The 27,673-nt window shown below is 36.7% G+C and overlaps 2 protein-coding genes across 10 annotated transcripts; both read left to right on the top strand.

The window, feature by feature from the left end:
- Positions 1-198: 198 nt before the first annotated feature.
- On the top strand, positions 199-27,653 carry LOC122048010 (serine/threonine-protein phosphatase PP2A-2 catalytic subunit). Of its 5 annotated transcripts, none has more exons than XM_042609602.1 (13): positions 199-572; positions 692-804; positions 876-1,045; positions 1,576-1,632; positions 3,470-3,553; positions 3,657-3,728; positions 4,150-4,221; positions 19,781-19,821; positions 20,723-20,789; positions 26,435-26,626; positions 26,708-26,797; positions 26,880-26,987; positions 27,297-27,653. In XM_042609602.1, the coding sequence occupies exons 4-13, from the start codon at positions 1,612-1,614 to the stop codon at positions 27,360-27,362; spliced, it is 813 nt and encodes a 270-aa protein (XP_042465536.1). In that variant the 5' UTR covers positions 199-572; positions 692-804; positions 876-1,045; positions 1,576-1,611; the 3' UTR covers positions 27,363-27,653. The 5 variants fall into 5 exon arrangements, with proteins under 5 accessions (XP_042465536.1, XP_042465534.1, XP_042465537.1 ...); XM_042609601.1 differs by lacking the exons at positions 199-572; positions 692-804; positions 876-1,045; ... (2 more) ...; positions 3,657-3,728; positions 4,150-4,221 and adding exons at positions 15,090-15,463; positions 15,583-15,695; positions 15,767-15,936; ... (2 more) ...; positions 18,967-19,038; positions 19,461-19,532; XM_042609600.1 differs by lacking the exons at positions 692-804; positions 876-1,045.
- On the top strand, positions 4,389-14,753 carry LOC122048007 (splicing factor 3B subunit 3-like). Of its 5 annotated transcripts, none has more exons than XM_042609592.1 (12): positions 4,389-6,252; positions 6,383-6,540; positions 6,680-8,675; positions 9,392-9,702; positions 11,085-11,215; positions 11,294-11,397; positions 11,534-11,689; positions 11,823-11,964; positions 12,596-12,672; positions 13,282-13,421; positions 13,700-13,808; positions 14,154-14,753. In XM_042609592.1, the coding sequence occupies exons 1-12, from the start codon at positions 6,100-6,102 to the stop codon at positions 14,349-14,351; spliced, it is 3,675 nt and encodes a 1,224-aa protein (XP_042465526.1). In that variant the 5' UTR covers positions 4,389-6,099; the 3' UTR covers positions 14,352-14,753. The 5 variants fall into 5 exon arrangements, with proteins under 5 accessions (XP_042465526.1, XP_042465525.1, XP_042465530.1 ...); XM_042609596.1 differs by having other exon boundaries at positions 4,391-5,426; positions 6,165-6,252; positions 11,085-11,397; XM_042609594.1 differs by having other exon boundaries at positions 4,391-5,426; positions 6,165-6,252; positions 6,352-6,540; positions 11,085-11,397.
- Positions 27,654-27,673: the final 20 nt, after the last annotated feature.

The raw sequence follows: 27,673 nt of genomic DNA, 5'->3' as shown, positions 1-27,673 counted from the left end.
GTAGAAAAATGATATGTAAGGATCTCTCGTCAATGGTTGATAATTGATTAATTGCTCACGTAGATTTTATATAAATATAAATTAATTAAACTTGTAGACAATTAAAGACGAAAACTTTGTTTATAATTTGAATCGCGTGTCATGTGATTTTTCAATTATTGATATTAATCGTACTTATATCGAAAATGGATCGTATCATTTCTGGCGTGTTCTCTTCTCGGATCTTGTCCAGTGCGACGCGCCTCAAATCCCACACGATAGCGAACCCAAAATCCACACAGGCCACGACGCAGGCTCCACCATCAACGAGGGTTCCCACGTTCCTCCTCGTCGTTCGAAGCTACGGCTCGTCGTTCTCCAGGGAGAAAAGCGGGGAGGAGCTCGTCGGGATCGAAAGGCGGCGATAAGGTGCCAATTCCGGGTTGCGGAGGCGTCTCGCGAGCGAGAGAGGCGGTGACTGGTATAAGGAGGACAAGATGAGCGTGAGTCCAGCGCCGGCCTCGGACACCCATGGCAACCTGGACGAGCAGATCGCGCAGCTCATGCAGTGCAAGCCGCTCGCCGAACAGGAGGTTACATCTCGCCCTTTCCCTCGCTTATTTTCGTCCGATCGCTCCTTCGATTTATTCCTTCTCTGGACAGGATGTTTGTTTTGGGGGTTTTCTGCTCGATTCTTGCGTATTCTTTACAGATCTGAGGTTGAGTGGGTGTTTAGCAATTTACAGATCTGCGATGCTGTTATGGCGTGTGGTTTGGCTGAGATGTTTGTTTCTAGTGATCACTGGGATCTGTATATGTAAAACGGTAGATATTGGCGTTAGATCTATTTTAATCTTTAGTCGATCTTTCTTCGTAACGAATTGGTTCGGTTGCAGGTCTTTGATCCGGTTCCCTGGATTGTTCCACGTATCCTATGATTCAAGCTTTAAATAATGGAGTTTGTAGAGAAATTTGAGCTCTTCCCAAACTTGAAACTGCTAATGTAGAACTGGCCAGTCCATATTTCATTCCTGGACTGTAATGATTTTCTTTGTTGGACTATGGGGTGGGTTAGTGTCGCTTGTTAATGAATAATCTGATGATTTATTTATCCGATGTGACTTAATTATTTCTCCTTGATACAATTATAAATGCTTTAATTTGTTAGAGACGATGGGAAATAGTTTATTTGATCAGCATGCCATTCGGAATTCAGTTTTTGATTGAGCTGATTTTTCTTGTAAGTTATATAGAAAAAATATTCGTAGAGGTTTCTATTGTATCTTTTCATAAGCCTCTGGAAATTTATGAAATATTACTCAAGTTATAGGAGGACTCCTGTAGTTACATGCATTAACTGTTTGTTCTATTAACAAGGAATAGAGGTAAATGCTTCTATTCCCTTCTCGTGTTTTGCTAATTGCTAAAAGTTCACAATGAGTTCACATTGTTAAGACATTAGCTTTTTCAGTCCAATGTTTGTTTAGTGTTCTTTTTTTACCTATGAAAATAATATTTGGAATTTCTTGCAGTTTATCATTGTGAGTTAATAACTATATTTATAAGTTTTTCTCTTGTTTCTAAATAAAATTTCAGGTTAGGGTGCTTTGCGAAAAAGCTAAGGAGGTTTTAATGGAAGAAAGCAATGTTCAGGTAGACATTACTTCTTTTAAGTAAGTTATTCAATCTAGTTAAGGCCCTTGTTAAAGTATAACACTGTTGAATTTCCTTGAAGTTGTTCACTCGCATGCTGGCCATGATCATTCTCTATTATAGGTGCTTTATGTGGTTTACATTTTGTAAATTGGACTTGTAAATTTTAATTCGATGAGTTTTAATTTTTATTGGTTGTAAAATTTATTTTGATCAAGTCATTGCAAATTAGTAATTTTAAATACTATTTCATAAATATTATTTAGAGTAGGTCCAAATTTGATTAAGTATTTTAGGAATAGGTTAATTTTTACTTATTTTAAGGATGACTGGTCATGATTGAGGCTTTTTAAAGAAACCTTTTGTTATTAGAATCTTCCAATTAATAAAAATTTGATTTTCTACCATCATTTCTCACTGGGAGACGCTGACTGAAGCACACAACTCAGTTGAGGCACACGTTTATCATATTTCTGCTGGCGTTACATCAAAATGATGCTTCCTACTTCAATACTTCTAATCCATGTTCAAAATTTCGTTCCGTGCCCGGCGGAACGGGCGAAACTTACCGTTCCGCCCACTCGCCGAAACCGGCACTAGACTAGTGACGATTTCGTCGTGCGTCATGTGATAGAAGGAATCGCGCGCGCTCATCGTCGTGCGACAAAAGGAAGGGGAGGGGCAGCGCCAAAGGCATCTGGCGAGCAATCAACGGCGAAGGCATCCAGCGAGGCAGTGAGCAAGGCAGCGACCAAGTGGAGGCGCCCAGGAAGTGTCCCAGCGTCAACGCCTTTGGTGCCGTCGGAAGCCTTGGCATCCCGGAGTCGCCTCAAAGGGTCTAAATCAGATTAATAATCTTATATATTTTTAATTTTTTAATATTTTTTTACTGTTTTAGTATTTAATTAATATTTTCATTTTTTTATCATTTTAAATATATATTCTTTAAAATAATAATTAATTAAATGAATAAATAATTAATTTATATAATTATTGTACATAACATAGTATTTTTTATTAATTTATATATTTATTATAGATAATATTTTTTTTTTGTCTTAGAATCAATTTAAAATTTAGATCAATGAATATTAAGATATTTAAAAAATTTTCTAACCATATTAAGTTGTCCAATAATTGAGAATTTATATAAATTCAATATACAATTTATTTTTAAATTATACACAATAAACATATTTATCTAATAATTACTAGATAATATAAATAAAAAAATATCGAAATCATATCAGTATGGTACAATACGATACTGAAACCGTATCGTTCCGGTCTAGGATCGAAACCTCGGCACGGGTCGAGATATCAGACCTTGCTTCTGATCCTTTTATATTTTTTCTAGTTTCCTTGCCCTGCGTTTCCTCGTAAAATCTGTTCATCTAGGCTGCCCAATCGATTATAGACAAACTGGATCTGATCTACCTAGTGAAACCAAAAAGGTTTTAACTGAAGTTCTAGTGAAGCCACCTCACCAAACTGAAATGACTTATTTTTGTTCGGGTTGAATTGTATAACAATTTTTAGTTTGATTAGTTAAATGTATAAATGTAGAAAGATACATATTAATGATTTATTAAATTTATTTTGAATAATACAAATCTTGTTTCTTGATTGGTGGAATTTAGCCATTTTAAATATAGCCTGAAATTTTCTAAAATGGAAGTCTAGCTTTTTCATATCAAATAAGATTTAATACAGTTCGTTCTTTTCTGTTTGAACCAAATATTGGACAAGCCTCACCGTGCACATGGTTACATTTTCTGATTGAAGTGCTCTAGTCAGCAACTTTGTTGTATTCGTGACAATTTTGGATGTATTGCAGTCAGTGAAAAGCCCTGTGACAATCTGTGGTGATATTCATGGACAATTTCATGATCTTGCAGAGCTATTTCGAATTGGTGGAAAGGTACTTGTTCGAGTTAGAAAACTAAGAACCAACTAAATGAAGTTATCATGACCATTTAATCATCCCAAGGATTTCATGGATTAATCATATCTTTTTTTTTCAGTGTCCAGATACCAATTACTTATTTATGGGTGATTATGTGGATCGTGGGTACTATTCTGTCGAGACAGTTACGGTAAGAAAAGTATCTTGTTCTTGTTCCTATGGAATTTCTTGCTATGTTGTATTAATAAGTTTCACATATTTGATATATATTTTTCAAGTTACAAATTGCACAATCTTAGTTGGAAGTTCATCAGATGCTACACACAACAGAATTAATTCCTTTTTGGTCAGCCAGCCCTAGTTTTTGCTCAAAGTGTCACAAACAGAATCAAACTTATCTTAGAACAGCATTATTGCTTGATTGCTCTATGTCACTTTCTAGATGTTTTTCCTTCCATTTGTTGATCTTGTATTCTATGTTCTTTATAAATTGGCTATCATAAAAAAATACTTTTATACAATTGTTTATTTAGCATTTGTCAATATTTATTTTCTAAAAACAATGAAGTCTTGATGACATATTGATGTATCAACTGGTTTTGTTTGAACAGCTATTGGTGGCTCTCAAGGTGCGTTATCCTCAGCGAATTACCATTCTCAGAGGAAACCATGAGAGTCGTCAGGTATATAGCATAATTTTTGGTTGTTCTTCCTATGCTATTTTTTCTTGTAACCTATTAATCTTTGCATAATAAGATATCATTGTTCCTAAAAGATTCAATTTGATATATTCATATCCTATTTATGGTAGGTAGTATTTATGAAAATATTGAATTATTTTACATTCAGTTTACATTGCAGTAATTGAACTTAGTGGGATTGGTTTGTTGATCTGTTGGATGTCTTGCATAATATAGTAGATTCAACTAAGTTGGATGCCTGATTCTACTTGGTTAAAGATTTTAGTTTAATTATATTTTTTTGTGGATTCATGCATTAGGATGTAATATTGCTAGAACAAAAGTCTACTCTTAGGCTCTTATCTTTCAAAAGAAGTAAACAACTAGGGAAAGAAAGAAAAAATAAATTAAAAATAGGAAGAAAAGATGAGGGGTTTTTAAAACTTCATTCATCAAAAATAAAGAAAGAAAACACAAACTGAAAATAGATTTGATAAAAAAATATTTCTTTTAATTTTTTAACTTTGAATTTGAACTCCACTCCATGCGAAAGTGAGTTTTTGGGCCAAATGGATGGAAGTGATATAAAAAAAATCAGGGAAAGATTTTTCCAGTCTTTTCCTTTCATCCAACTTTTTCGTTGAAGGAAAATTATTTTCTTTTTGATTTCCTTCTCTGGTAGGATACCCACAGTTAATGAGTTAAAATATCAATGTTTTGGATAAATAAATGTGTTCATCTTTTAAAAAACTATTATTAGATCAGACTTCTCAATTGATGAGCTGACACTGTTTCCAAAGTTTTGGATGATCAAGAATGTGATTACTGAAAAAGTATTCTATTCTTGAATCTAATTATTTGAATTTTTTATTTGTTGGAAGATACGATAGATTACTGCCTAAAATTGAACTCTAGATTTATGCTATTTTATGGTTCCATCATAGAAGAGATAGAGAAAAGTGTTACTGCATCGAGTATGAGTATTCCATATCTCATTGGTGGAAATAATACAATTTTACCATTTTTAAACTTGTCCTTGGAGAGCACTCTTGAAAACATTTTTCATTCCCCTGTTCTTGTTGGCTTAGAGGGTGGTAAGCAGAATGTTGATAGATAATCATTAATCAAGGTTTCTGCTCCATTGGATTCATTTCATGTGAGGAGCAAGGATGATGTCGGCGACAGAAAGCTAGACCTTGCAGGAATAGGTAAGGTTGACTTGACACACTTCATGATCCATGGGGACTTGAATCTAACTGAATTTCTAATTCTTCATTTTAGACTGTCACATCAATCCTTTTTCACTATTGTAAATTTGGATCTAGGGATTTCAACTTCCAACTTCAACTGAAATTCTATGTTTGTCAGGATATATATATATATATATATATATATATATATATATATATAATTTTATTTAGCAGAAAGTATTATATCTATTCCAAAACATATGACCCTTGGTTTTTTTGCCAATGTTTTAGCTTTTTCCAGTAATTTTAGAACTAGTGACTTTGATTATATAACAAGAAGAGTCCATGTCAGTCCCGGATCTTTGGTTGGTAACTTGGATCTTATCCCTCTAATCAACTCTAGACTGAAATAAAGATGAAGTGATATATCTTCTTCTTTAACCAGACTGCAAAATGCCATGCATCTACACATTGACTTAAATCTTTGCTGAACCATCTTTTTTGTCTGGTCCTACCAGTTCTGTTCTAGTCATTACGCAATAAGCAAATAACATGATAATTCTTGAAGTTTTTATGGTTTATACAGCACCAGTACATAAGTTCATGCCAGTTTTTATTCGTAATTATGTGAATAAATTTTGAGTCTCATATTGCTTGGTTTCCTATATGCTCTTGTGCTTTGGCTTTATGTATGTGCTGTAGTAATCGTAATTGTCATTTTCAGCTAGCTTTCCTTCTTTTTTATACATTTTGCAGAGGATGTTTTGTCGCTGTTAGTGCATATGAAGATCAATTTGCAGTAATAAATCTAGCCATATCTTCTGAAAGGAATGTTGTTTATGAGGTGAGTCTCTACAAATGATTAAAAGATGTTGCTTCTGATCTAGACTTCAAACCAGGTTCTGTCTTCTTGCTTGTCTAATATGGCATATACTTATTTCAGATTTTGAAGATCTTCCATGTCGTAATTTCAGAAAATTTATTATCCTCCGGAAAGCAAAATTGATGCAAGCAATGGACGGGACACTTTGGGCTCCATTGTCCGGGGTACAATATGGAGTATGTGCTTCATTTCACATGGTACTTATCAGACAAAAGGATATAATCCCCTTATGGCGATTATTATGAACAGGTGTGATTCAGTTCTGACTCGGATTTTATTGTGAACCTTTAGAAGCTGTAAATGTATCTCAAACAAATTTATTATTTCTCCATTCTTAAAATGATGCTTTTGCCTTCCTCTGATTGCAGTTTTAATTAATATAATGCAGGAAAGGTTCATTAATGAATGACTTGCTATTGTTTGGATGTGATCCGTATTCACGGATTATTCAAATCATTTCTCGGTATTTTGAAAGTGGCCCTTTAGCACTTGATATATCTGCGATCCCTCATCTCCCTGGCTTTGCTATTCTTTTCAGAATAGGTGAGATGCTTTTGATGGATCTTACAGACCCTCAAAATGTCTGTTGCTATCACAAGATAAGCTTTGATGTGCCTCTTTTGGTTGAAGATAAAGGTTATTTTGATGAGTCTTGTAAGATATTAGATGTTGATGATGAAGGTATGTTTAATGTTGCTGCCTGTGCTTTGCTGGAGTTAAAAGATTCAGCAGCTGATATGTATAAAAACGATGATCCTATGAGCATTGATAGCAGCAATGGAAAATTTTCTTCAACTACTAAGCTTGTATGCTCATGGACTTGGGAACCTGCTACCTCCTTGGATTCTAAGTTGCTATTGTGTTTAGACACCGGGGAACTATTTAAGGTTGAAATTTCTTCTGGTGCTGGTGGAGTTCAAATTAATTTGTCAGACTGTCTCTACAAGGGCATGGCTTGTAAAGCACTCCTATGGACAAGTTGTGGATTAATTGCAGGTCTAGTGGAGATGGGAGATGGGTTTGTTCTTAAGCTAGAACATGATAGATTATCCTACAAAAGTTCTATCCAAAATATCGCTCCAATTTTGGATATATCACTTGCTAATTATTACGATGAGAACCAAGATCAAATGTTTGCTTGTTGTGGAATGAATCCTGGAGGTTCATTAAGAACCGTTCGAAGTGGTATATCTGTAGAAAAACTTTTGAGGACTGCACCTATTTATCCAGGAGTAACTGGTATGTGGACCTTGAGGATGAAACAAAGTGACTCTTATCACTCTTTCCTTGTTTTGTCCTTTGTTGAAGAAACTAGAATATTATCAGTTGGTTTAAGCTTCAGTGATGTAAGTGAAGCAGTTGGCTTTCAGCCTGATGTATGTACTTTGGCCTGTGGTTTGTTTGCTGATAGAATGCTTGTACAAATTCATAGGTGTGGTGTAAAACTCTGTTTACCTTCTTCATCTGCTCATCCTGAGGGCATACCTCTTTCTCAACCATTTTTTTCTTGTTGGTCTCCCAATAATATGACAATTAGTGTTGGCGCTGTAGGTCAAAATTTGGTAATCGTAGCTACCTCTAATCCTTGCTTTCTTTACATTCTTGGTGTCCGATCAATATCAGCATTTAATTTTGAAATATATGAGATTCAGCATGTCAGACTGCAGTATGAAGTTTCTTGCATTTCTATTCCATTGAGAAATGCCAATTCTAAACATTTGGCTTCAGAAGTTACACCAAATGTCAAGGATCATGAAGCTAGTCACATTGATAAATGTGATATTAATACTGCTTTTGTCATTGGTACACATAAGCCATCAGTTGAACTTCTATCATATGGCCATCAAGATGTGTTCAGAGTGATTGCTGTAGGAGCTATAGAAGTGAGCAATGCACTTGGTAGTCCTATTAGTGGATGTATTCCAGAAGATGTTAGGCTTGTATCAGTGGATCATCCTTATGTTCTTGCTGGGCTGAGAAATGGAATGCTTCTTCGTTTTGAGTGGTCTGCTCAGACAGATCCAAGCAGGCATAGTGGTTTTACTAGGTCTTGTTTTAATGACTTTGGAAGTCTTTCATCAAGTGTGGATACTTTAAATTCTTATTATAGTGCAATGGAAGATACTAAAGCTCCCGCGCCTATTTTTTTGCAATTGATTGCTATTCGACGCATAGGAATTACTCCTGCTGTTTTGGTACCAATGAAAGAATCACTTGATGCAGACATAATTGTACTCAGTGATAGGCCTTGGTTATTATATACAGCAAGGCACAGCCTTGCATATACATCTATCTCATTTCAGCCTGCTACTCATGTGTCTCCTGTCAGTTCTGTTGACTGTCCTAAGGGGGTTCTGTTTGTTGCAGAAAACAGCTTACATCTGGTAGATGTCCTATACTTGATTTTATCATATTCAACGTTTAATTTTTCATCTTAACCAATGAATACTGCTGCTTTAATATAACCTGTTCAGGGATGTGTATACAGTAACATAATTTTCTGATAATTGATAGAAATAATAAGATTATTACAGAACTGTGATCTCTTGTTTTGGGGTTAGAAATCTGTTTTAATTTGGTTTGATAATCGACGACTGACCATTATCTTCTTTCTGTTAGTGTAATTGGTGATTGCTGTTAAAACTAAGGATATACACTTATCTTTATAGATTGCTTTATTATAGTGATGCCTTAACCAGTTTTTTTGCTGCTGATATGCTCAGAGGGATTCTTTAAATTGAATTTTATATTTAGGAGGGGCTTGGGAGTAGTGGAGTGGTGTTGTTGTTGGGTTACCTGATTGCTAGTTTTCTGAGGTATTGGCAAGTCTAGTTGTTTGGTTATATATTCTGTGTTGTGAGGTTGATATTGATAGTAATAGATTTGCAAATAATGATATTTTCGTAACTTGGTTATTGCCTTTTCTTTGCTGTAGATTGTATTTTTTTCAGCATTTATTTTCTTTAATAGCATTTATTTTCTTCACTTAGGCTGACTGTCCTAATCATTTCTTTTATATGCTGTTGAAGTTTTGTTGGAGATATTTTTTTTCTCTCAAGAACTATCATTATTCTCCTGTGCTTGGTTCTCTGTCATGCAGGTTGAAATGATACATTGCAAGAGACTTAATGTGCAAAAGTTTTCCATTCATGGCACTCCAAGGAAACTTTTATATCATAATGAAAGTAAGACTTTACTAGTGCTGAGAACTGGACTAAAGGGTGGACCATGTTCATCAGACATATGTCGTGTAGATCCCCTTAGTGGAACATTGCTTTCAAAATTTCAGTGTGAACCTGGGGAAACAGCAAAATGCATGCAAATAGTGAAGGTAGGAAATGAACAAGTCTTGGCTGTGGGAACCAGTCAATCTTCTGGCAGGATTATTATGCCTAGTGGTGAAGCTGAAAGGTTTGCAGTTGAATTTCTTGTGTTATCTTTCCTTGCAAGAAGACTATGCCAATTGTTTTCGGATGTCCAATGGACTCTTGTAATCAATAGTTTTTCTGTTGGACTTTCCATGTTTGTATGTGCTTTGCCTCTAGCTTTTTTCACAGAAATGACTGTGGTTTGCTTGAAAAATTAAATAAATTAATGGCGGTTATATGAATGTCTGTTCTACCTAGGCTACATTTGCGAATCCTCGACTTTGCAGTTTCCTTGTCACATTTTCCTTTGCACATCTGTATTATTTTGTTATGTCACTCTTGGCTTTTAAGATAATGTAGTGATGTGTTGTCATTTATGATGTTCTCGAGGGATTGGTTTAGTAATGTTTAGGTGTATTGGGTATCTAAATATCTACTATTGTTGTAGTTGGTGTTAGCACTGGGTTCATGCAAAGTCAACGGTGAGAAAATTTAGCCTTGACATTGGGATTAGCTTGCATTGGAAAGCATGTGACAGCATAATATCTTTGCATTTGGTACATGCAAATGCTACCTTGTTACTGGAATGCTAATTGATCTGTTATATGACATTGACCTTTTCATTGAAAGTTGGAGAGGTTGATGAATGCTGTTTGTTTGGTTTGGGAAAAAAATTCAGTGGTATATGAGTTAATGAAAAGGGCTTATAAGTTAGACATAATACAACCTCTAAGCAGGATTTCTGGCAATCCATTTCAGCTAGAGTCCTGATTTCAGATTACAAGCTAGAACTGAGAAGGAATTCTTTATTAGTTGCCATCATATACAGATTCAGAAAGTACTCTGGTAGAGTTCACTTATGTGATGAAACCGTGAAAGTTTCATAGCACCCTAATTTTATGAATTATGAGTTTTTGCAGCCGCTGGGGAGATATTAGGAAAGGAGAAAATATAGATTAAACACCCTAAAATCTCCATTAACAAAGGTAGTCAAGAGTACTTTCCAGTTAGGAATTATCAGCGTTTGTTCCAACTATTTGGGGTTGCTACATGAATCTTATCCCTCTGACATCATCAAGAGTTGTTTTCCAATTAGGAATCACGATTAAAGTTGAATCTACAACAAATATCCATAAACTGTAATGAGACACTTCAATTCTGAAATTGCATTACTTTTTTTGTTGATATAGACTTTATATTTCATTCGACCATACATTAAAGTGTATGCCTATATGCTTAATTTGTGTGGATCAGTGTTTTGTTCTTCTTGAAGAACTGGAGAATTTATCTACAAAATACTTTTTAGCTATAATAATTATGTACATTTGAACTTTTACATTGTTTTCTTTATGCTGAAAGGGGCTACACTTTTTCATCATATATAATGTTTATACTTATATGATGTATTCTACTGGGAATAAACAGTACAAAGGGCCGACTGATTGTGTTGAGCTTGGATTTCACATATAGTTCCGAGGGGAGCCCAAACCACTGCTCTAATTTGAATCTATCTTCCCAAAGTGGCTCTACATTTGGGGAGATAATTGGCCATGCTGGTGAAGAATTGTCACTTAATAGTCAGTGCAGCAGCCAAGGTGATATTTGTTGTGATGGTATTCATCTTGATGAAACAGGGGCAGGGCAATTGCGATTAGTTTCCCAGGCCTTAGCATCTGGTGCTGTACTGTCAGTCTGCTCTTATCTAGACCAGTTTATCTTGGCTTCTGCTGGTAATACTGTGAGTTATCATTCTAGAAACTCTTTTATTGAGGATAGCTGTGTATTATCTGATCTCTCATGTCAACTAATGTCTTCAGTTGACTCTACCTTTTTTCCCCATTCAAACATCTAAGAAAGCTCATTGTTTTTAACAGCTTAATGTTTTTGGCTTTGCAAATGAGAACCCTCAGCGGCTGAGAAAGTTTGCTACGGGCAGGACACGTTTTGCCATTACTTGTTTGAAGACATTTTATAATAGAATAGCAGTTGGTGATTGCCGTGATGGTATCCTTTTTTATTCGTATCATGCGGTATGGTTTTTCTTCTAAGCTTAGCTGTTTTATTGTAAGCCTCTGAAGGCATATAAGAGCAAAGATAGTTATGGTGTTGCTATCTCTTGATTTTTCAATTTGAACTAATTTTTCTTATGTATTATATGCTTAGGATGTTAAAAAATTAGAACTCTTGTATTCTGATCCTGCTCAGAGATTGGTTGCTGATTGTGCTCTGATGAATCGTGATACTGCCATCGTATCAGATCGTAAAGGGAACATTTCTGTTTTGTCATGTCCCAATACTTTAGAAGGTATGCTTTGGCTTTTCAAATGCCTTTTCTAGCTTGTGGAATGGTAATAATTTATCACTCAAGATGTAAAATTTTTGTAAGTTAAACTTCCATTTGCCCATCTTTCTAAAAAAAGGTTTTTTTTTTCATTCCCATTAAGATTTGCATTTTTGCATTTCAAAGAGACATACAAAATTTATAAGATAACTTCCGTCCTAATGGATATGCATATTGAAATACATGCACACAAATGTCAATATTCAAATTAATTTAATTATTTTATTTTACATTGATCAATGTATTATGATTCTCATAATTCATTGATGATTGATCATCTTTAAGCATGCCAATGACTATGAAGATTAACTCAATGTATTCCAATAGATTCAACTCTTCTTACTGTAGGTATGATTGATCATCTTTAGGCATGCCCATACCATCTCAATGTCTTTTCTTACATTTCTTATGTATTGGAATTACACCTAATGTCTCATAGATATTTTGCCACTCACAATGATGTTGTGTGAGTTTGGTGACTTACGTTGGTTCTTGTTTTGTATTTCCTGTGTTTTTTACTGTTTTTTTTTTTGCCTAATGTAGTCATTTCGCTATATTTCTACGTGACTGTTAAGTTTGTGTTTGTATCTTGCAGCCAATGAATACCCTGAGAAGAACCTGGTGCTGAATTGTTCATTTTATATGGGTGAAACTGTCATGAGCATTGTAAAGGTAATTTCTGGGATGTTATCTTCATGGGGACATTGTGTGATCAAACTTATAGTATGCCTCAATGACTTTGTAGTTAGGTTATCTGTAACAGGAAGAATTAAACCTTCTGGTATACTGTAGATAAACAATTGTTTAGTTAGTTACATGGATCAGACTTTGAACTCTTTCAATGCTGTCCTTTTAACTCGTGTTTGGGTGAAATTAGATGCCCTTCTTGGTTTCTGTATTAAATTAACATCCTAGTTTTTCCATACCAGTGATTCCAAAAGCTTAATTATTTTGGTTAATATTTAATAATGATGTGAAAAATTGAAGGTAACTGGAAGTGCAAATTTGTTGGCGTCCTCTACTCTGCCAATGGTGGTGGTTGTGCATGATGTCACTATTATTGATCTTGACTTGCAATCACAAAACTTCCTTGCCTCCAAAATTTTTTTAAGCAGATTTGTCAGCTTTTTGTGTGTGTGTTTTCATTTAAATGTTTCTATCATTTCTGTTACTGGTTGAGATTTATCAGTTCTATTTTTCTTCATGTTGTGTTGTTTTTGCCAATTAAGTTTTCTATTTTATTTAGAATGACTTGTTCTAATCCATTAATGTGCTCTGTAGGCTCCAGTTCCATGTAAACTTCCAGTAGATAATATTCCTAATAAATCTATTGGTGTGGAGATAGTTCAGAAATCTTCCTATGATAGTATTGTTGCAAGCACGTTGCTAGGAAGTGTCTTCATCCTCATTCCTATTACAAGGTCAGATGAACTATCCGCTCTCAGATCCCATAGTATTCATCAGTTGTGCGTCTTTTTATGTGCATGTTTTTTTTTCTCCCAGATAAAGCATCTTCTTTAAATATCTTACCGTTGGCTACTGCTTCTAGAGTCAAGTCATTGTTAGCTTCTTTAATTAGTATTCTGATCGACGGCTTTCGTTTGCATGCATGAATAGGACTACGATATTATTGCAGTTTTGAACATCTTAAATTGCAGAAGGTTAATTTGTGGTCTGCTAATAGTATTTTACTTTGCAGTGAAGAATATGCATTATTAGATGCCGTCCAAGATCGACTTGCAGTTCATTCTCTGACTTCTCCTGTTCTAGGAAACAACCACAGGGAATACCGTGGGCGTGGATTTCCGGTATGCGCAATTTCTGTTTTATGCTCATATGAAGCTGTCTTTATGAATCTTTTATCCAAATCTTGTTTAAGGTCGCCTTATTTATATCTTTTCATCTCATTTTATCTCCTCTTTTTCCTTCCAACTAAGCTGTAAACGGTTCATCCAACCGACCAGTTTCGAGACTTGCTTAACCATAGCGATATAGTAATATATAAAACCCCTTCTAAACTAGGATTTGATATTGCCAAACATGTAAGAATTACACTATCTTTGTTCTCGTTCTTCATGACCCCCTTTTCTAATTGTTATCATTGGTATGCCTGTGTTACATGTGATTTCTAAGATTCATAAGTTGTGTTGCAGTCGGGAGTTCCTAGCATACTCGACGGAGACATGCTCATGCAGTTCTTGGAGCTAACAAGCATGCAGCAAGAATCTGTACTCGCTTCATCAGGAGGTGGATCAAACTCCCATGCATTGGCTTCAGAGTCGCATCGCCATCCTCTCTACTCCAACCAGGTTGTACACCTACTCGAACAAATTCATTACACACTCAACTGAGCTCCCCCTTCTGTCTGCTCGCGCATCCCCTCATCGGGTGTCTACTGATACAACTCGAGGACTTGCAACGCTGCTAGTGATCAACACCAGTGATCCCTTTTGTCGCACCGCATGCAGAGATGGATCCGGAATCCCCAAATAAGTAAAACCAATCTCACTGTGACTTTCATTTGGAGTTTTCGACTCTGCATCGCGTTTGTTTCGAGTGCCCTGATTTGTTTATTCTTCCTATATGAAAAATGTACCAAGCTTGTTAGATGGAAGTGGTTTATAGTCGATGCAGAGAGTTGTTGAGCAATAATTTGTATTAAAAGGAAAAAACTATACAATTCTCCCACTGAATTATACTTCATTGTGTGAATAATGTTTCTTGGCTATTTACCATGGTAGTTTTCTTTTCAATTTTTGTGATACTATGAATTTTTTTCCATTATTTATGACGTCATAAAATGGATGATAGAACACGTAGTACTTCATGCCTTTTCATACCTGAAAGTTTTGTAATTCCATTCTACTTAGTTTTTATTTTCATCTAAATCGTAGAAAAATGATATGTAAGGATCTCTCGTCAATGGTTGATAATTGATTAATTGCTCACGTAGATTTTTATATAAATATAAATTAATTAAACTTGTAGACAATTAAAGACGAAAACTTTGTTTATAATTTGAATCGCGTGTCATGTGATTTTTCAATTATTGATATTAATCGTACTTATATCGAAAATGGATCGTATCATTTCTGGCGTGTTCTCTTCTCGGATCTTGTCCAGTGCGACGCGCCTCAAATCCCACACGATAGCGAACCCAAAATCCACACAGGCCACGACGCAGGCTCCACCATCAACGAGGGTTCCCACGTTCCTCCTCGTCGTTCGAAGCTACGGCTCGTCGTTCTCCAGGGAGAAAAGCGGGGAGGAGCTCGTCGGGATCGAAAGGCGGCGATAAGGTGCCAATTCCGGGTTGCGGAGGCGTCTCGCGAGCGAGAGAGGCGGTGACTGGTATAAGGAGGACAAGATGAGCGTGAGTCCAGCGCCGGCCTCGGACACCCATGGCAACCTGGACGAGCAGATCGCGCAGCTCATGCAGTGCAAGCCGCTCGCCGAACAGGAGGTTACATCTCGCCCTTTCCCTCGCTTATTTTCGTCCGATCGCTCCTTCGATTTATTCCTTCTCTGGTCAGGATGTTTGTTTTGGGGGTTTTCTGCTCGATTCATGCGTATTCTTTACAGATCTGAGGTTGAGTGGGTGTTTAGCAATTTACAGATCTGCGATGCTGTTATGGCGTGTGGTTCGGCTGAGATGTTTGTTTCTAGTGATCACTGGGATCTGTATATGTAAAACGGTAGATATTGGTGTTAGATCTATTTTAATCTTTAGTCGATCTTTCTTCGTAACGAATTGGTTCGGTTGCAGGTCTTTGATCCGGTTCCCTGGATTGTTCCACGTATCCTATGATTCAAGCTTTAAATAATGGAGTTTGTAGAGAAATTTGAGCTCTTCCCAAACTTGAAACTGCTAATGTAGAACTGGCCAGTCCATATTTCATTCCTGGACTGTAATGATTTTCTTTGTTGGACTATGGGGTGGGTTAGTGTCGCTTGTTAATGAATAATCTGATGATTTATTTATCCGATGTGACTTAATTATTTCTCCTTGATACAATTATAAATGCTTTAATTTGTTAGAGACATGGGAAATAGTTTATGTGATCAGCATGTCATTCGGAATTCAGTTTTTGATCGAGCTGATTTTTCTTGTAAGATATATAGAAAAAATATTCGTAGAGGTTTCTATTATATCTTTTCATAAGCCTCTGGAAATTTATGAAATATTACTCAAGTTATAGGAGGACTCCTCTAGTTACATGCATTAACTGTTTGTTCTATTAACAAGGAATAGATGTAAATGCTTCTATTCCCTTCTTGTGTCTTGCTAATTGCTAAAAGTTCACAATGAGTTATTCATTGTTAAGACATTAGCTTTTGCAGTCCAATGTTTGTTTAGTGTTCTTTTTTTCCCTATGAAAATAATATTTGGAATTTCTTGCAGTTTATCATTGTGAGTTAATAACTATATTTATAAGTTTTCCCCTTGTTTTTAAATAAAATTTCAGGTTAGGGTGCTTTGCGAAAAAGCTAAGGAGGTTTTAATGGAAGAAAGCAATGTTCAGGTAGACATTACTTCTTTTAAGTAAGTTATTCAATCTAGTTAAGGCCCTTGTTAAAGTATAAAGCTGTTGAATTTCCTTGAAGTTGTTCACTCGCATGCTGGCCATGATCATTCTCTATTATAGGTGATTTATGTGGTTTACATTTTGTAAATTGGACTTGTAAATTTTAATTCGATGAGTTTTAATTTTTATTGGTTGTAAAATTTATTTTGATCAAGTCATTGCAAATTAGTAATTTTAAATACTATTTCATAAATATTATTTAGAGTAGGTCCAAATTTGATTAAGTATTTTAGGAGTAGGTTAATTTTTACTTATTTTAAGGATGAATGGTCATGATTGAGGCTTTTTAAAGAAACCTTTTGTTATTAGAATCTTCCAATTAATAAAAATTTGATTTTCTACCACCATTTCTCACTGGGAGACGCTGACTGAAGCACACAACTCACTTGAGGCACACGTTTATCATATTTCTGCTGGCGTTTCATCAAAATGATGCTTCCTACTTCAATACTTCTAATCCGTGTTCAAAATTTCGTTCTGTGCCTAGTGGAACGGGCGAAACTTACCATTCCACCCACTCACCGAAACTGGCACTAGACTAGTGACGATTTCGTCGTGCGTCATCACGTGCGTCATGTGATAGAAGGAATCACGTGCGCTCATCGTCACGTGACAAAAGGAAGGGGAGGGGCAGCGCCGAAGGCATCCGGCGAGCAATCAACGACAAAGGCATCCGGCGAGGCAGTGAGCAAGGCAGGGACCAAGTGGAGGCGCCCAGGAAGTGTACCAGAGGCGTCAACGCCTTTGGTGCCCTCGGAAGCCTTGGCATCCCAGAGTCACCTCTAACGGTCTAACCACGCTTCGCTGGATGTCCCGAGGTGTCCCAAATGCCTCACATGCTTCGCAAGCGGTGCTAAAGGAGTCACGGGACTCCTCTGGCATTGACATACGGTCCTGAGCGCCTTTTAGGCGCTGCTGGAGGAGTCGTTGGACTCATCTGGCGACGCAGAGACATCCTGCGATGCTCCGGCACCACCGGACGAGTGTAGCATGAAGACAATATGTTAAAAATTAAATATTTTGATTTAATTAGTTCAAACATTTCCTAGTGATATCTTGAAGAGGCTTTTATAAATCCTAATTAAATTATCCTAAAATATAAATATATTTAAAATTTTAAAAAAATAATAAATTTTATTAATTAATATTTTGAAAATTAATTTTACTGTTTTAAATTTTATTTAAAAATCCTAAAAAATTAAAAAATCTAAGAAATCAGATTAATAATCTTATATATTTTTTAATATTTTTTTACTGTTTTAGTATTTAATTAATATTCTCATTTTTTATCATTTTAAATATATATTCTTTAAAATAATAATTAATTAAATGAATAAATAGTTAATTTATATAATTATTGTACATAACATAGTATTTTTTATTAATTTATATACGTATTATAGATAATATATTTTTTTTGTCTTAGAATTAATTTAAAATTTAGATCAATGAATATTAAGATATTTAAAAATTTTTCTAACCATATTAAGTTGTCCAATAATTGAGAATTTATATAAATTCTATATACAATTTATTTTTAAATTATACACAATAAACATATTTTTCTAATAATTACTATATATAAATAAAAAAAATATCGAAATCGTATCGGTACGGCACAATACGGATCTGAAATCGTATCGTTTCGGTCTAGGACCGAAATCTCGGCATGGGTCGAGATTTCAGACCTTGCTTCTGATCCTTTTTTTATTTTTTCTAGTTTCCTTGCCCTGCGTTTCCTCGTAAAATCTGTTCATCTAGGCTGCCCAATCGATTATAGACAAACTGGATGATCTACCTAGTGAAACCAAAAAGGTTTTAACTGAAGTTCTAGTGAAGCCACCTCACCAAACTGAAATGACTTATTTTTGTTCGGGTTGAATTTTTAGTTTGATTAGTTAAATGTATAAATGTAGAAAGATACATATTAATGATTTATTAAATTTATTTTGAATAATACAAATCTTGTTTCTTGATTGGTGGAATCTAGCCATTTTAAATATAGCCTGAAATTTTCTAAAATGGAAGTCTAGCTTTTTCATATCAAATAAGATTTAATACAGTTTGTTCTTTTCTGTTTGAACCAAATATTGGACAAGCCTCACCGTGCACATGGTTACATTTTCTGATTGAAGTGCTCTAGTCAGCAACTTTGTTGTATTCGTGACAATTTTGGATGTATTGCAGTCAGTGAAAAGCCCTGTGACAATCTGTGGTGATATTCATGGACAATTTCATGATCTTGCAGAGCTATTTCGAATTGGTGGAAAGGTACTTGTTCGAGTTAGAAAACTAAGAACCAACTAAATGAAGTTATCATGACCATTTAATCATCCCAAGGATTTCATGGATTTAATCATATCTTTTTTTTTTTTTTCAGTGTCCAGATACCAATTACTTATTTATGGGTGATTATGTGGATCGTGGGTACTATTCTGTCGAGACAGTTACGGTAAGAAAAGTATCTTGTTCTTGTTCCTATGGAATTTCTTGCTATGTTGTATTAATAAGTTTCACATATTTGATATATATTTTTCAAGTTACAAATTGCACAATCTTAGTTGGAAGTTCATCAGATGCTACACACAACAGAATTAATTCTTTTTTGGTCAGCCAGCCTTAGTTTTTGCTCAGAGTGTCACAAACAGAATCAAACTTATCTTAGAACAGCATTATTGCTTGATTGCTCTATGTCACTTTCTAGATGTTTTTCCGTCCATTTGTTGATCTTGTATTCTATGTTCTTTATACATTGGCTATCATAAAAAAATACTTTTCTACAATTGTTTATTTAGCATTTGTCAATATTTATTTTTCTAAAAACAATGAAGTCTTGATGACATATTGATGTATCAACTGGTTTTGTATGAACAGCTTTTGGTGGCTCTCAAGGTGCGTTATCCTCAGCGAATTACCATTCTCAGAGGAAACCATGAGAGTCGTCAGGTATATAGCATAATTTTTGGTTGTTCTTCCTATGTTTTTTTTTTGTAACCTATTAATCTTTGCATAATAAGATATCATTGTTCCTAAAAGATTCAATTTGACATATTCATATCCTATTTATGGTAGGTAGTATTTATGAAAATATTGATTTCTTCCTGTTGTACTTCATATCTTGCTGACAAACTTATCGGGCTTAGGCTCATCTCATTTACTTTTTTAGAATATAACTTTGTATCCTGTTATTGCAGATTACCCAGGTGTATGGATTTTATGATGAATGCCTGAGAAAGTAAGCCCTACTTTGCGTGTTTATTGGATTTGTGACTATCTTTTTTATAGCTTAATATCTGCCCCGACAGGAACTTTATTCATTTGTATTTATTTATTTTCCTTTACTATTGCATCTGTTGTTACATAAGTATTCCTGACATTAGAGAATAATGTATGAAGAGAAGCGTTAGTTGATAGTGTTTCATGTGCAATACATTTGCTTTTTATGCTTGAGTTTATCTTGTATTTCTGTGGTAACATCAATATGAAAGTGAGTTACATTCTCCTCATACTCTTTGTTCCCATGAGATTTTGTAAAATGACTTTGCGGATTGATGCTTGAAGTTTTGATCAAGAGTAACCATTCTGGTCGACTATTTTTGGTTTGTCATATGGACACATTTTCCTTCTATTTCAGTTTTTGTGCTGCAATTGAGATTTTCAGCAAATAGAGTTAGACACTTGAGTTTGGTTTTGGTGTACACTACCTTTGGCATATAAGATTTTCTCAAACATTGAAATATGCTATTAAATATTTGTTTGCTATTTGGTACCTGAAAAAGTTTCATTTCTCCTTTTCCCTTCACCAACAAATGAGGAAAAGAGAAAAAGGACACATTTCTTGAAAAGGGAAACTTATGCCTATTTTTGGACTGATTTGTAATATATGTTTTGCCACGGTCTTCTATGTTTTATATTTTCTTGGTGATGCAATGCCATATCATCTATCAACATAATAGTTTTAACATTGATTTGTTTGCATATTTTTACACATTTGACAAGCAAAGATGTTTAAGTTGCCTGCACAATATAAAGTTATTGCCGTTAAAGATCTAATTTCTTTGATCTTTAATGTTGTGAAAAATTTCAGGGTTGCAGTCAGAATTTTGATAATAATTGTATTTCATTTTCTGTTGCAGATATGGCAATGCAAATGTCTGGAAGACCTTCACAGATCTTTTTGATTATCTCCCATTGACAGCATTGGTTCTTACTCTTCAACATATCTTGAAGATGCTTACTGAATATTCTAATATTCTTTGTTAAGAGAAAACTGTGTATTAGACACCACGGAATTATTGATTTATATAGAGAAGGATATACAACATAATTACAATAATATCCCTAGTTATTATGTTACAATATTCTAACACTCCCTCTCAAGTTGGAGAATATAGATCATATGTACCCAGCTTGTTACATATGTAGTCAATTCGAGAACCTCTAGTGAATATATCTGCTAGTTGATCATGTGAGTTGACAAAACTAGTAGATATTTCTCCTGATATGACTTTCTCTTTAACAAAGTGACAGTTAACTTCAATATGCTTTGTCCTCTCATGAAAAATTGGGTTTGAGGCAATATGCATGGCTGCCTGGTTGTTACATATAAATGACATTTGTGTAACCTCCCCAAACCCGAGTTCCTGAAGCAATCGTTTTAGCCGTATAAGCTCTTGACTAGTTATGACCATAGCTCGATACTCTGCCTCTACACAGGATCTTGCCACAACATTCTACTTTTTGCGTTTCCAAGAAACAAGGTTACCTCTGTATAAATATACAAAACCCAGAAGTGGACCTTCTATCAATGGGAGATCCTGCCAAATCTACATCAGAGTACCCTATGACTCGAGTATGTCCTTTGTCTGCATACAAAAGATCCTTTTTTGGTGCGCCTCTGATATATCGAATAATGCGAGTCACAACATCCCAATGTTCTTTGCATGGAGAGTTGAGAAATTGACTTACTACACTTACCGCAAATGAGATATCCGGACAAATAACAGTAAGGTAGCTTAGTTTCCCTACTAATCGCTTGTACCGTTCAGGATCTGGAAGAGGCTCCCCCTGATTTGGCAGGAGCTTGATATTAGGATCCATAGGGTTGTCGACTGTCTTTGAGTTTAACATTCCCGTGTCTTCCAGAATATCCATTGCATACTTCCTTGGGATATGATGATCTCCTATTTAGACTGTGCTGCTATTATTCCCAAGAAATATTTGAGTTTGTCGAGGTCCTTTGTTTGGAAATGTTTAAAAAGATGTTGTTTCACCTGTGAAATCTCAAGATAATCACACAGGTAACAATATCATCAATATAAACCACTACGTAGATGCAACCAGTAGATGAGTGACGATAAAAAATAGAATGGTCAGCCTTGCTCCGAGTCATGCCAAATTGTTGAATTACAGTACTAAATCTACCAAACCATGCTCTGGGTGATTGATTGTTTGAGGCCATATAAAGATTTTCGCACGCGACATACAAGACCAGAGGACTCCTCCTGAGTAACAAAACATGGAGGTTGCTCCATGTAGACTTCCTCGAGCAGATCACCATATAAGAATGTATTTTTGATGTCCAACTGATAAAGAGGCCAATGGCGAATCGCAGCAATTGACAGGAATAGGCGTACAGAAGGCATCTTGGCAACAGGATAAAAGGTATCCCTATAATCCAATCTGAAGATCTGAGTATAGCCTTTAGCGATGAGACGCGCCTTAAGTCTGTCAACCATACCGTCTGGACCAACCTTCACCGTATACACCCATCGATGATCAACAACTGACTTCCTAGGTGGTAGAGGAACAAGGTCTCAAGTCCCACTACTCTGTAAAGCACAAATTTCATCGAGCATAGCCTGTTTCTACCCTGGATGGGCAAAGACATCCCTTGCAGTCTTAGGAAGAAAAACAGACGATAAGGAAGAAAGACAAGAATAATAGGAAGGAGAAAGACGATGATAACTCAAAGAAAGATAGTGAAGAGAAGGAGTACGAGTGGAACGTATACCCTTTCGAAGTGCAATAGGAATATCAAGAGTCAGGAGATGGGATCGGAGGAAACGACAAAGGACTTGGCTCCAAAGATGTGTCCACGACAATGTCAGTGCGGCAAAGCAGGATGAGGATGATGCTGATAAACCTGTAAAGGAGGAGACGAGGCTAGGGATAATAGAGGTGCCTTCGGAGGACAAAAGATAGTCACTGGTGCAAATGGAGAGGGAGAAACCTCGAACTGGGAAGCAGGAGGCCTAAAAAATGAAACTAAATCAAAGAATATGACGTCTGCTAATGAAATACTGACGATGAGTAGGGGAATAACACTTGTACCTTTTCTGAGACCGTGGGTATCCAAGAAAAATACACTTATGAGACCGAGGAGAGAGTTTATCAATGCTAGGATCAAGATCATGAGCAAAACATATAGAACCAAAGACCCGAGGTGGTAAAGGATGAAGAGGATGATGAGAGTAGAGGATATGATGAGGTATTTTACTCTGGAGAGTGGAGGAAGGCATGCGATTGATGAGATAACACGCAGTAAGTACGACATCACCCCAAAACTGATGAGGAACATGAGAATGGAGAAGAAGAGTCCGAGTGGTCTCAAGGAGATGACGATTCTTGCGTTTTGCAACCCCATTCTGTTGAGGGGTATGAGGGTAAGATGTGTGATGCAGTACATCATGAGATGCCAAGAAGGAACTAAATTGAGTAGAAATATACTTGCGTGCATTATCACTTTGCATAGTTCGAAGAGAAATACCAAAATGAGTTTTGATTTCATGAAAAAAAGATTGAAAAATAAAAAAGAATTTTGAACGTTCCTTCATCAGATATAACCATGTACAACAGGAAAAATCGTCTATAAAAGTAACAAAATATCGTGATCCCAATGTAGAAGAAACACGACTCGGACCCCAAACATCATAATAAACCAAAGCAAAGGGGGGCGTAGCCTGACTCACAGTGCGAGGAGAAAAAGAACTACGAACATGCTTACCTAACTGACACGACTCACAAGGCAAAGACTCTAAGTGAGAAAGACTAAGATGTAATTGTTTCTAACTTGTCAAGACCTGGATGTCCCAACTGAGCATGAATAAGAAGTGGAGATGTCATCGCCGAACCAACAAGAGAGGGTTGTTGAAGCCGATAAAGTCCATGAGACTCACATCCGAAGCCAATCATCCTCCCCGTACTCCGGTCCTGTAAAGAAACAGACGTTTTAGTAAAAGAAATAACACAATCAAGAGACCCAGTAAGTTGACTTATTGACAATAAATTAAAGGGAGTTCCGGGAACATAAAGAACATTATGAATGGAAAAAGACGGAGAAGAATGAACAATACCAATACCCTTGGACTCAGTTTGGGAACCATTGACTATGGTGACAATTGGTAAATAACCAGAGGTAGTGAGAGAAGAAAATAGAGATTTATTACCAGTGATATGATCAGTGGCCTCAGAATCAAGAACCCAAGGATTTGAAGAGCGACATATGCCAGCAAAGGAATTACCAGCGTGTGCAACAGTAGCAGTGGAACCAGAAGCCAACGATCCTCAAACCATTTCAGTTGTGGGGTCAGATCCGGTATTAACTGTGAAGCGGAAGCTGAAGAAGCAATAGAACTCTGAACGAACTGAGCAATGCGAGGAGGTCGACCATGCAGACCCTAGCACTTATCAATCGTGTGGCTCGAGCAGTGGCAATGATCACACCAAGGACGACCTTTGCCACCCTTGCGAGGCAGAGGTCTGTTGTTGTGTCGAGAGACCAAAGTTGACGAGTCAACAGGAACAGAAGGAGACATCATCAAGATCTTGGTCGAGACACGGAGGAGAGTTGCCCAGGTATTATTCATGGTAGCTTCTGTGGGGCTGCCTAGGATCTGATTACGAACATGAGAATAATTTATGGGCAGACCATATAAAGCCAGGAATAAAAAAAATTTCTTCCGATTTTCAAGCTCTTCAACAGGACTGGCCGCAGGTGGTAGCAGTTCATGAAGTCACAAAGAAGGCTAGAGATCGAACCTAGATAAGTTGACATTGAATCCTTAATCTGATGGGCACTGAGGATGGTCATAAGATCTTCACAAACTTGATAGAGTCGCCGAGAGATGTTTGTAAAATGTTGTTGAGCCTGTGTCCAAACGGCTTTGCAGGTTTTGTGAGTACGGAAGACATTCCTAAGAGATAGATGGATGGTGGTTCAGATAATACAACACAACTGAGCGTCAACCTTCTTTTATAGAGGACGATCGGCGACTTGAACATCTTCTTCAGTTTGAGTGAGATGTGTCTCATAACCTGTCCAAGAAGCCAAAGCTCAATGTGAGATGCCCAAGAGACGTAATATTTACCATCCAACCCCTCTCGGAAGAGAGGGGTGCAATGATGTGGTTGGTAAAGATTGAGGTATCTGGTTTTGGGATGCCGGATGTAGCCATTGATTAGTTTGGAAAGAATTGTGAAGAACGTCGAAGGAGAAGATGAAGAGGCAGTCGACTGCCCCCTTCTCTAGTGAAAACTCCTGCTTTCGCAACCACGTCCGCAGAAAGTCCACAGCAGTCTCCAGAGGGCAGAACCATTACGACAACGAAACCCTAGATTGAAGCCGACACTCTTCAACAAGGATCGGGAGATGCTGTTGGATCAACACACAAGTTGCTCGGATCCAGACGAGAGGAAGAGAAGTATCTCCGTTCAAGGCACTACTATCGCCGCCCTGCTCGTCAGCGACACACGACTGGAGTTGCGGGTAGCTAAGACGAAAGGAAAGAGGAGGGAGCGATCAAAGGGCTCTTGGATGGAGGCCGGAGCTCGCGGGATCGAAGTTGGGGAAGAGAGGTCGCGATCCCGCGAGCGGACGAGGGAGGGCACACTGCACTGTGGCAGCAGCAGTTGCTGCTCGCGGCTCACCGGCGTGAAAGAGGGCAGCAACCCGACTCTTCGGCGATGTCGAAGCTCCCCGGTGACGACCCACATCAGCCGCCGTAGCCCCTCCGGGATGGGGAGGGATGGCAGAGGGCGGCGCAGCATTGGCGGTGTTGGGAAGAGGAAGGCACGGCGTTGGGCGGGCAGAATCGCGAGGGGGAAAAGAGAGAGGCGGCGGAAACTAGGGCAATAGGAAGTTTAGGGTTTTCTTTTAACTATGCTCTGGTACCATGTTAAGAGAAAACCGTGTATTAGACACCACGGAGTTATTGACTTATATAGAGAAGGATATACAACATAATTACAATAATACCCCTAGTTATTATGTTACAATATTCTAACATTCTTTATTTATGAGTATACAGTTTGCTAGTTATGGAGATTGCTGTTTGATTTAAAGTTGATAAAAGAACATGGCACTTTTGTTATTGATCTCTTTCATAAATATATCAAGTTTTTGTGCTTTGAAAATTTTGCACACGCGACCACTAGAGGCTAAATATTTCAATCATCTTATCTTTATTTTATATTCAATTATTTTTCTAAACATCCATCTTACACACTAGCAATTAGATGGATAGACATTTACAGTTTTCATTTCTCTGAGAGCTACTCTGGATATTATGTCAAAGAATATCTGCTTTTATTTATCTGCCTCTATTAACAACTGATTCATTGTATGCTACTTGATGTCACAATACGTACCATTTTAATACACCTTATATTTAGCTGTTTGTAGTACTCTGTTTTATTCTGTATAGTAAAAACGATTTTGTTTTCCCTTTTTAGTTGATTGGTGATGTCTTGATGGATTATTAGATGATTTGTGTTCTTGTTCTGACAATTCCTTTTGCAGTAGTGAATCAAATTACCTATATTTGAACTGCACAATATTGTTTGTCCAGGTTGAATCTGAAATTTTTTGTCTGCACGGTGGATTATCGCCAAATGTTGAAACCCTCGATAGCATTAGGAGCTTTGATCGTGTTCAAGAAGTTCCTCATGAGGGGCCCATGTGTGATCTTTTGTGGTCTGACCCTGACGATAGATGTGGTTGGGGTATTTCTCCACGTGGTGCTGGCTACACTTTTGGCCAAGTATGTTCTCCTCGCTTGTTTAATTTTCTCTGTTTTGCTGTGTGGATAAGTCTATTTACCGCCTCATGTTGAATCTTCCAGGATATATCTGAGCAATTCAACCATACCAACAATCTCAAGTTAATAGCCAGAGCTCATCAATTGGTTATGGAGGGATATAACTGGGGCCACGTAATTTTCTGCACTGATGAACTTGTTTTCGTCTCATTTCCATGTATGAGTTTCAAGTGTAAATTTTATGGCTGCATAACAGGAACAAAAGGTGGTTACCATATTTAGCGCTCCGAATTATTGTTACCGGTGTGGGAACATGGCATCAATAATGGAATATGATGAGTGCAAAGGACAGACCTTTATTCAGGTCAGTTACCTGAATTCTCTCTTCAAATGGACACGGTGTTGTGAATCTGTTGTCATATTTTGGTATATTATCAATGGAATTTTTTATACATAATTGATCGAATCTTTAACTTAGTATACTTTGATGTCCTTACCCCAGCATACAATACCCTGTTCTACTTTTTTTTTCCTACAAAAAATAGTATGCTTATACCTTCTTTGTTTACAAAAATAGTATGCTTGTACAGTAGGTGTTATCATTTCTTGCTTTTGCCTGAAACTTAAGTGTATCGAATTAACATAGGTTGAGAGTATCTTATCTTTCTTGCAGTTTGACCCAGCACCTAGGAGAGGAGAGCCCGACGTTACACGAAGGACGCCTGACTACTTTCTCTAAGCAAGATGGCCAAGAACCTACTGCTGGATTCCGACGAGGGTGTGGAATGCTCACTAGACAAGATTGTGATTCAGAATCCTCAAGATTGATGCTATTTTTTTTTATTTGTAAGTTTCGGCCCCATGTCGTTTATCATGATCCATTTCGCATTGAAAGTAATGAGGTCGAAGTGTGGTAGTGTAGAAGCATCGCACATATTTTTGAGGGCTCTTCTCCCTTCATTCTCTGCTGCTGCTCTTTAATATTGTAGAGGGACTTGAGTTAGCTCTATTAACAATTTGATTTTGTGCAGATGCTCTTATACCGTACTC

Source organism: Zingiber officinale, chromosome 2B (genome assembly GCF_018446385.1).
Source record: "Zingiber officinale cultivar Zhangliang chromosome 2B, Zo_v1.1, whole genome shotgun sequence".
In the NCBI taxonomy this organism is placed as follows: Eukaryota; Viridiplantae; Streptophyta; class Magnoliopsida; order Zingiberales; family Zingiberaceae; genus Zingiber; species Zingiber officinale.
The sequence above is the reverse complement of the archived record's forward strand: the minus strand, read 5'-3'. Positions and strand labels throughout refer to the sequence as shown.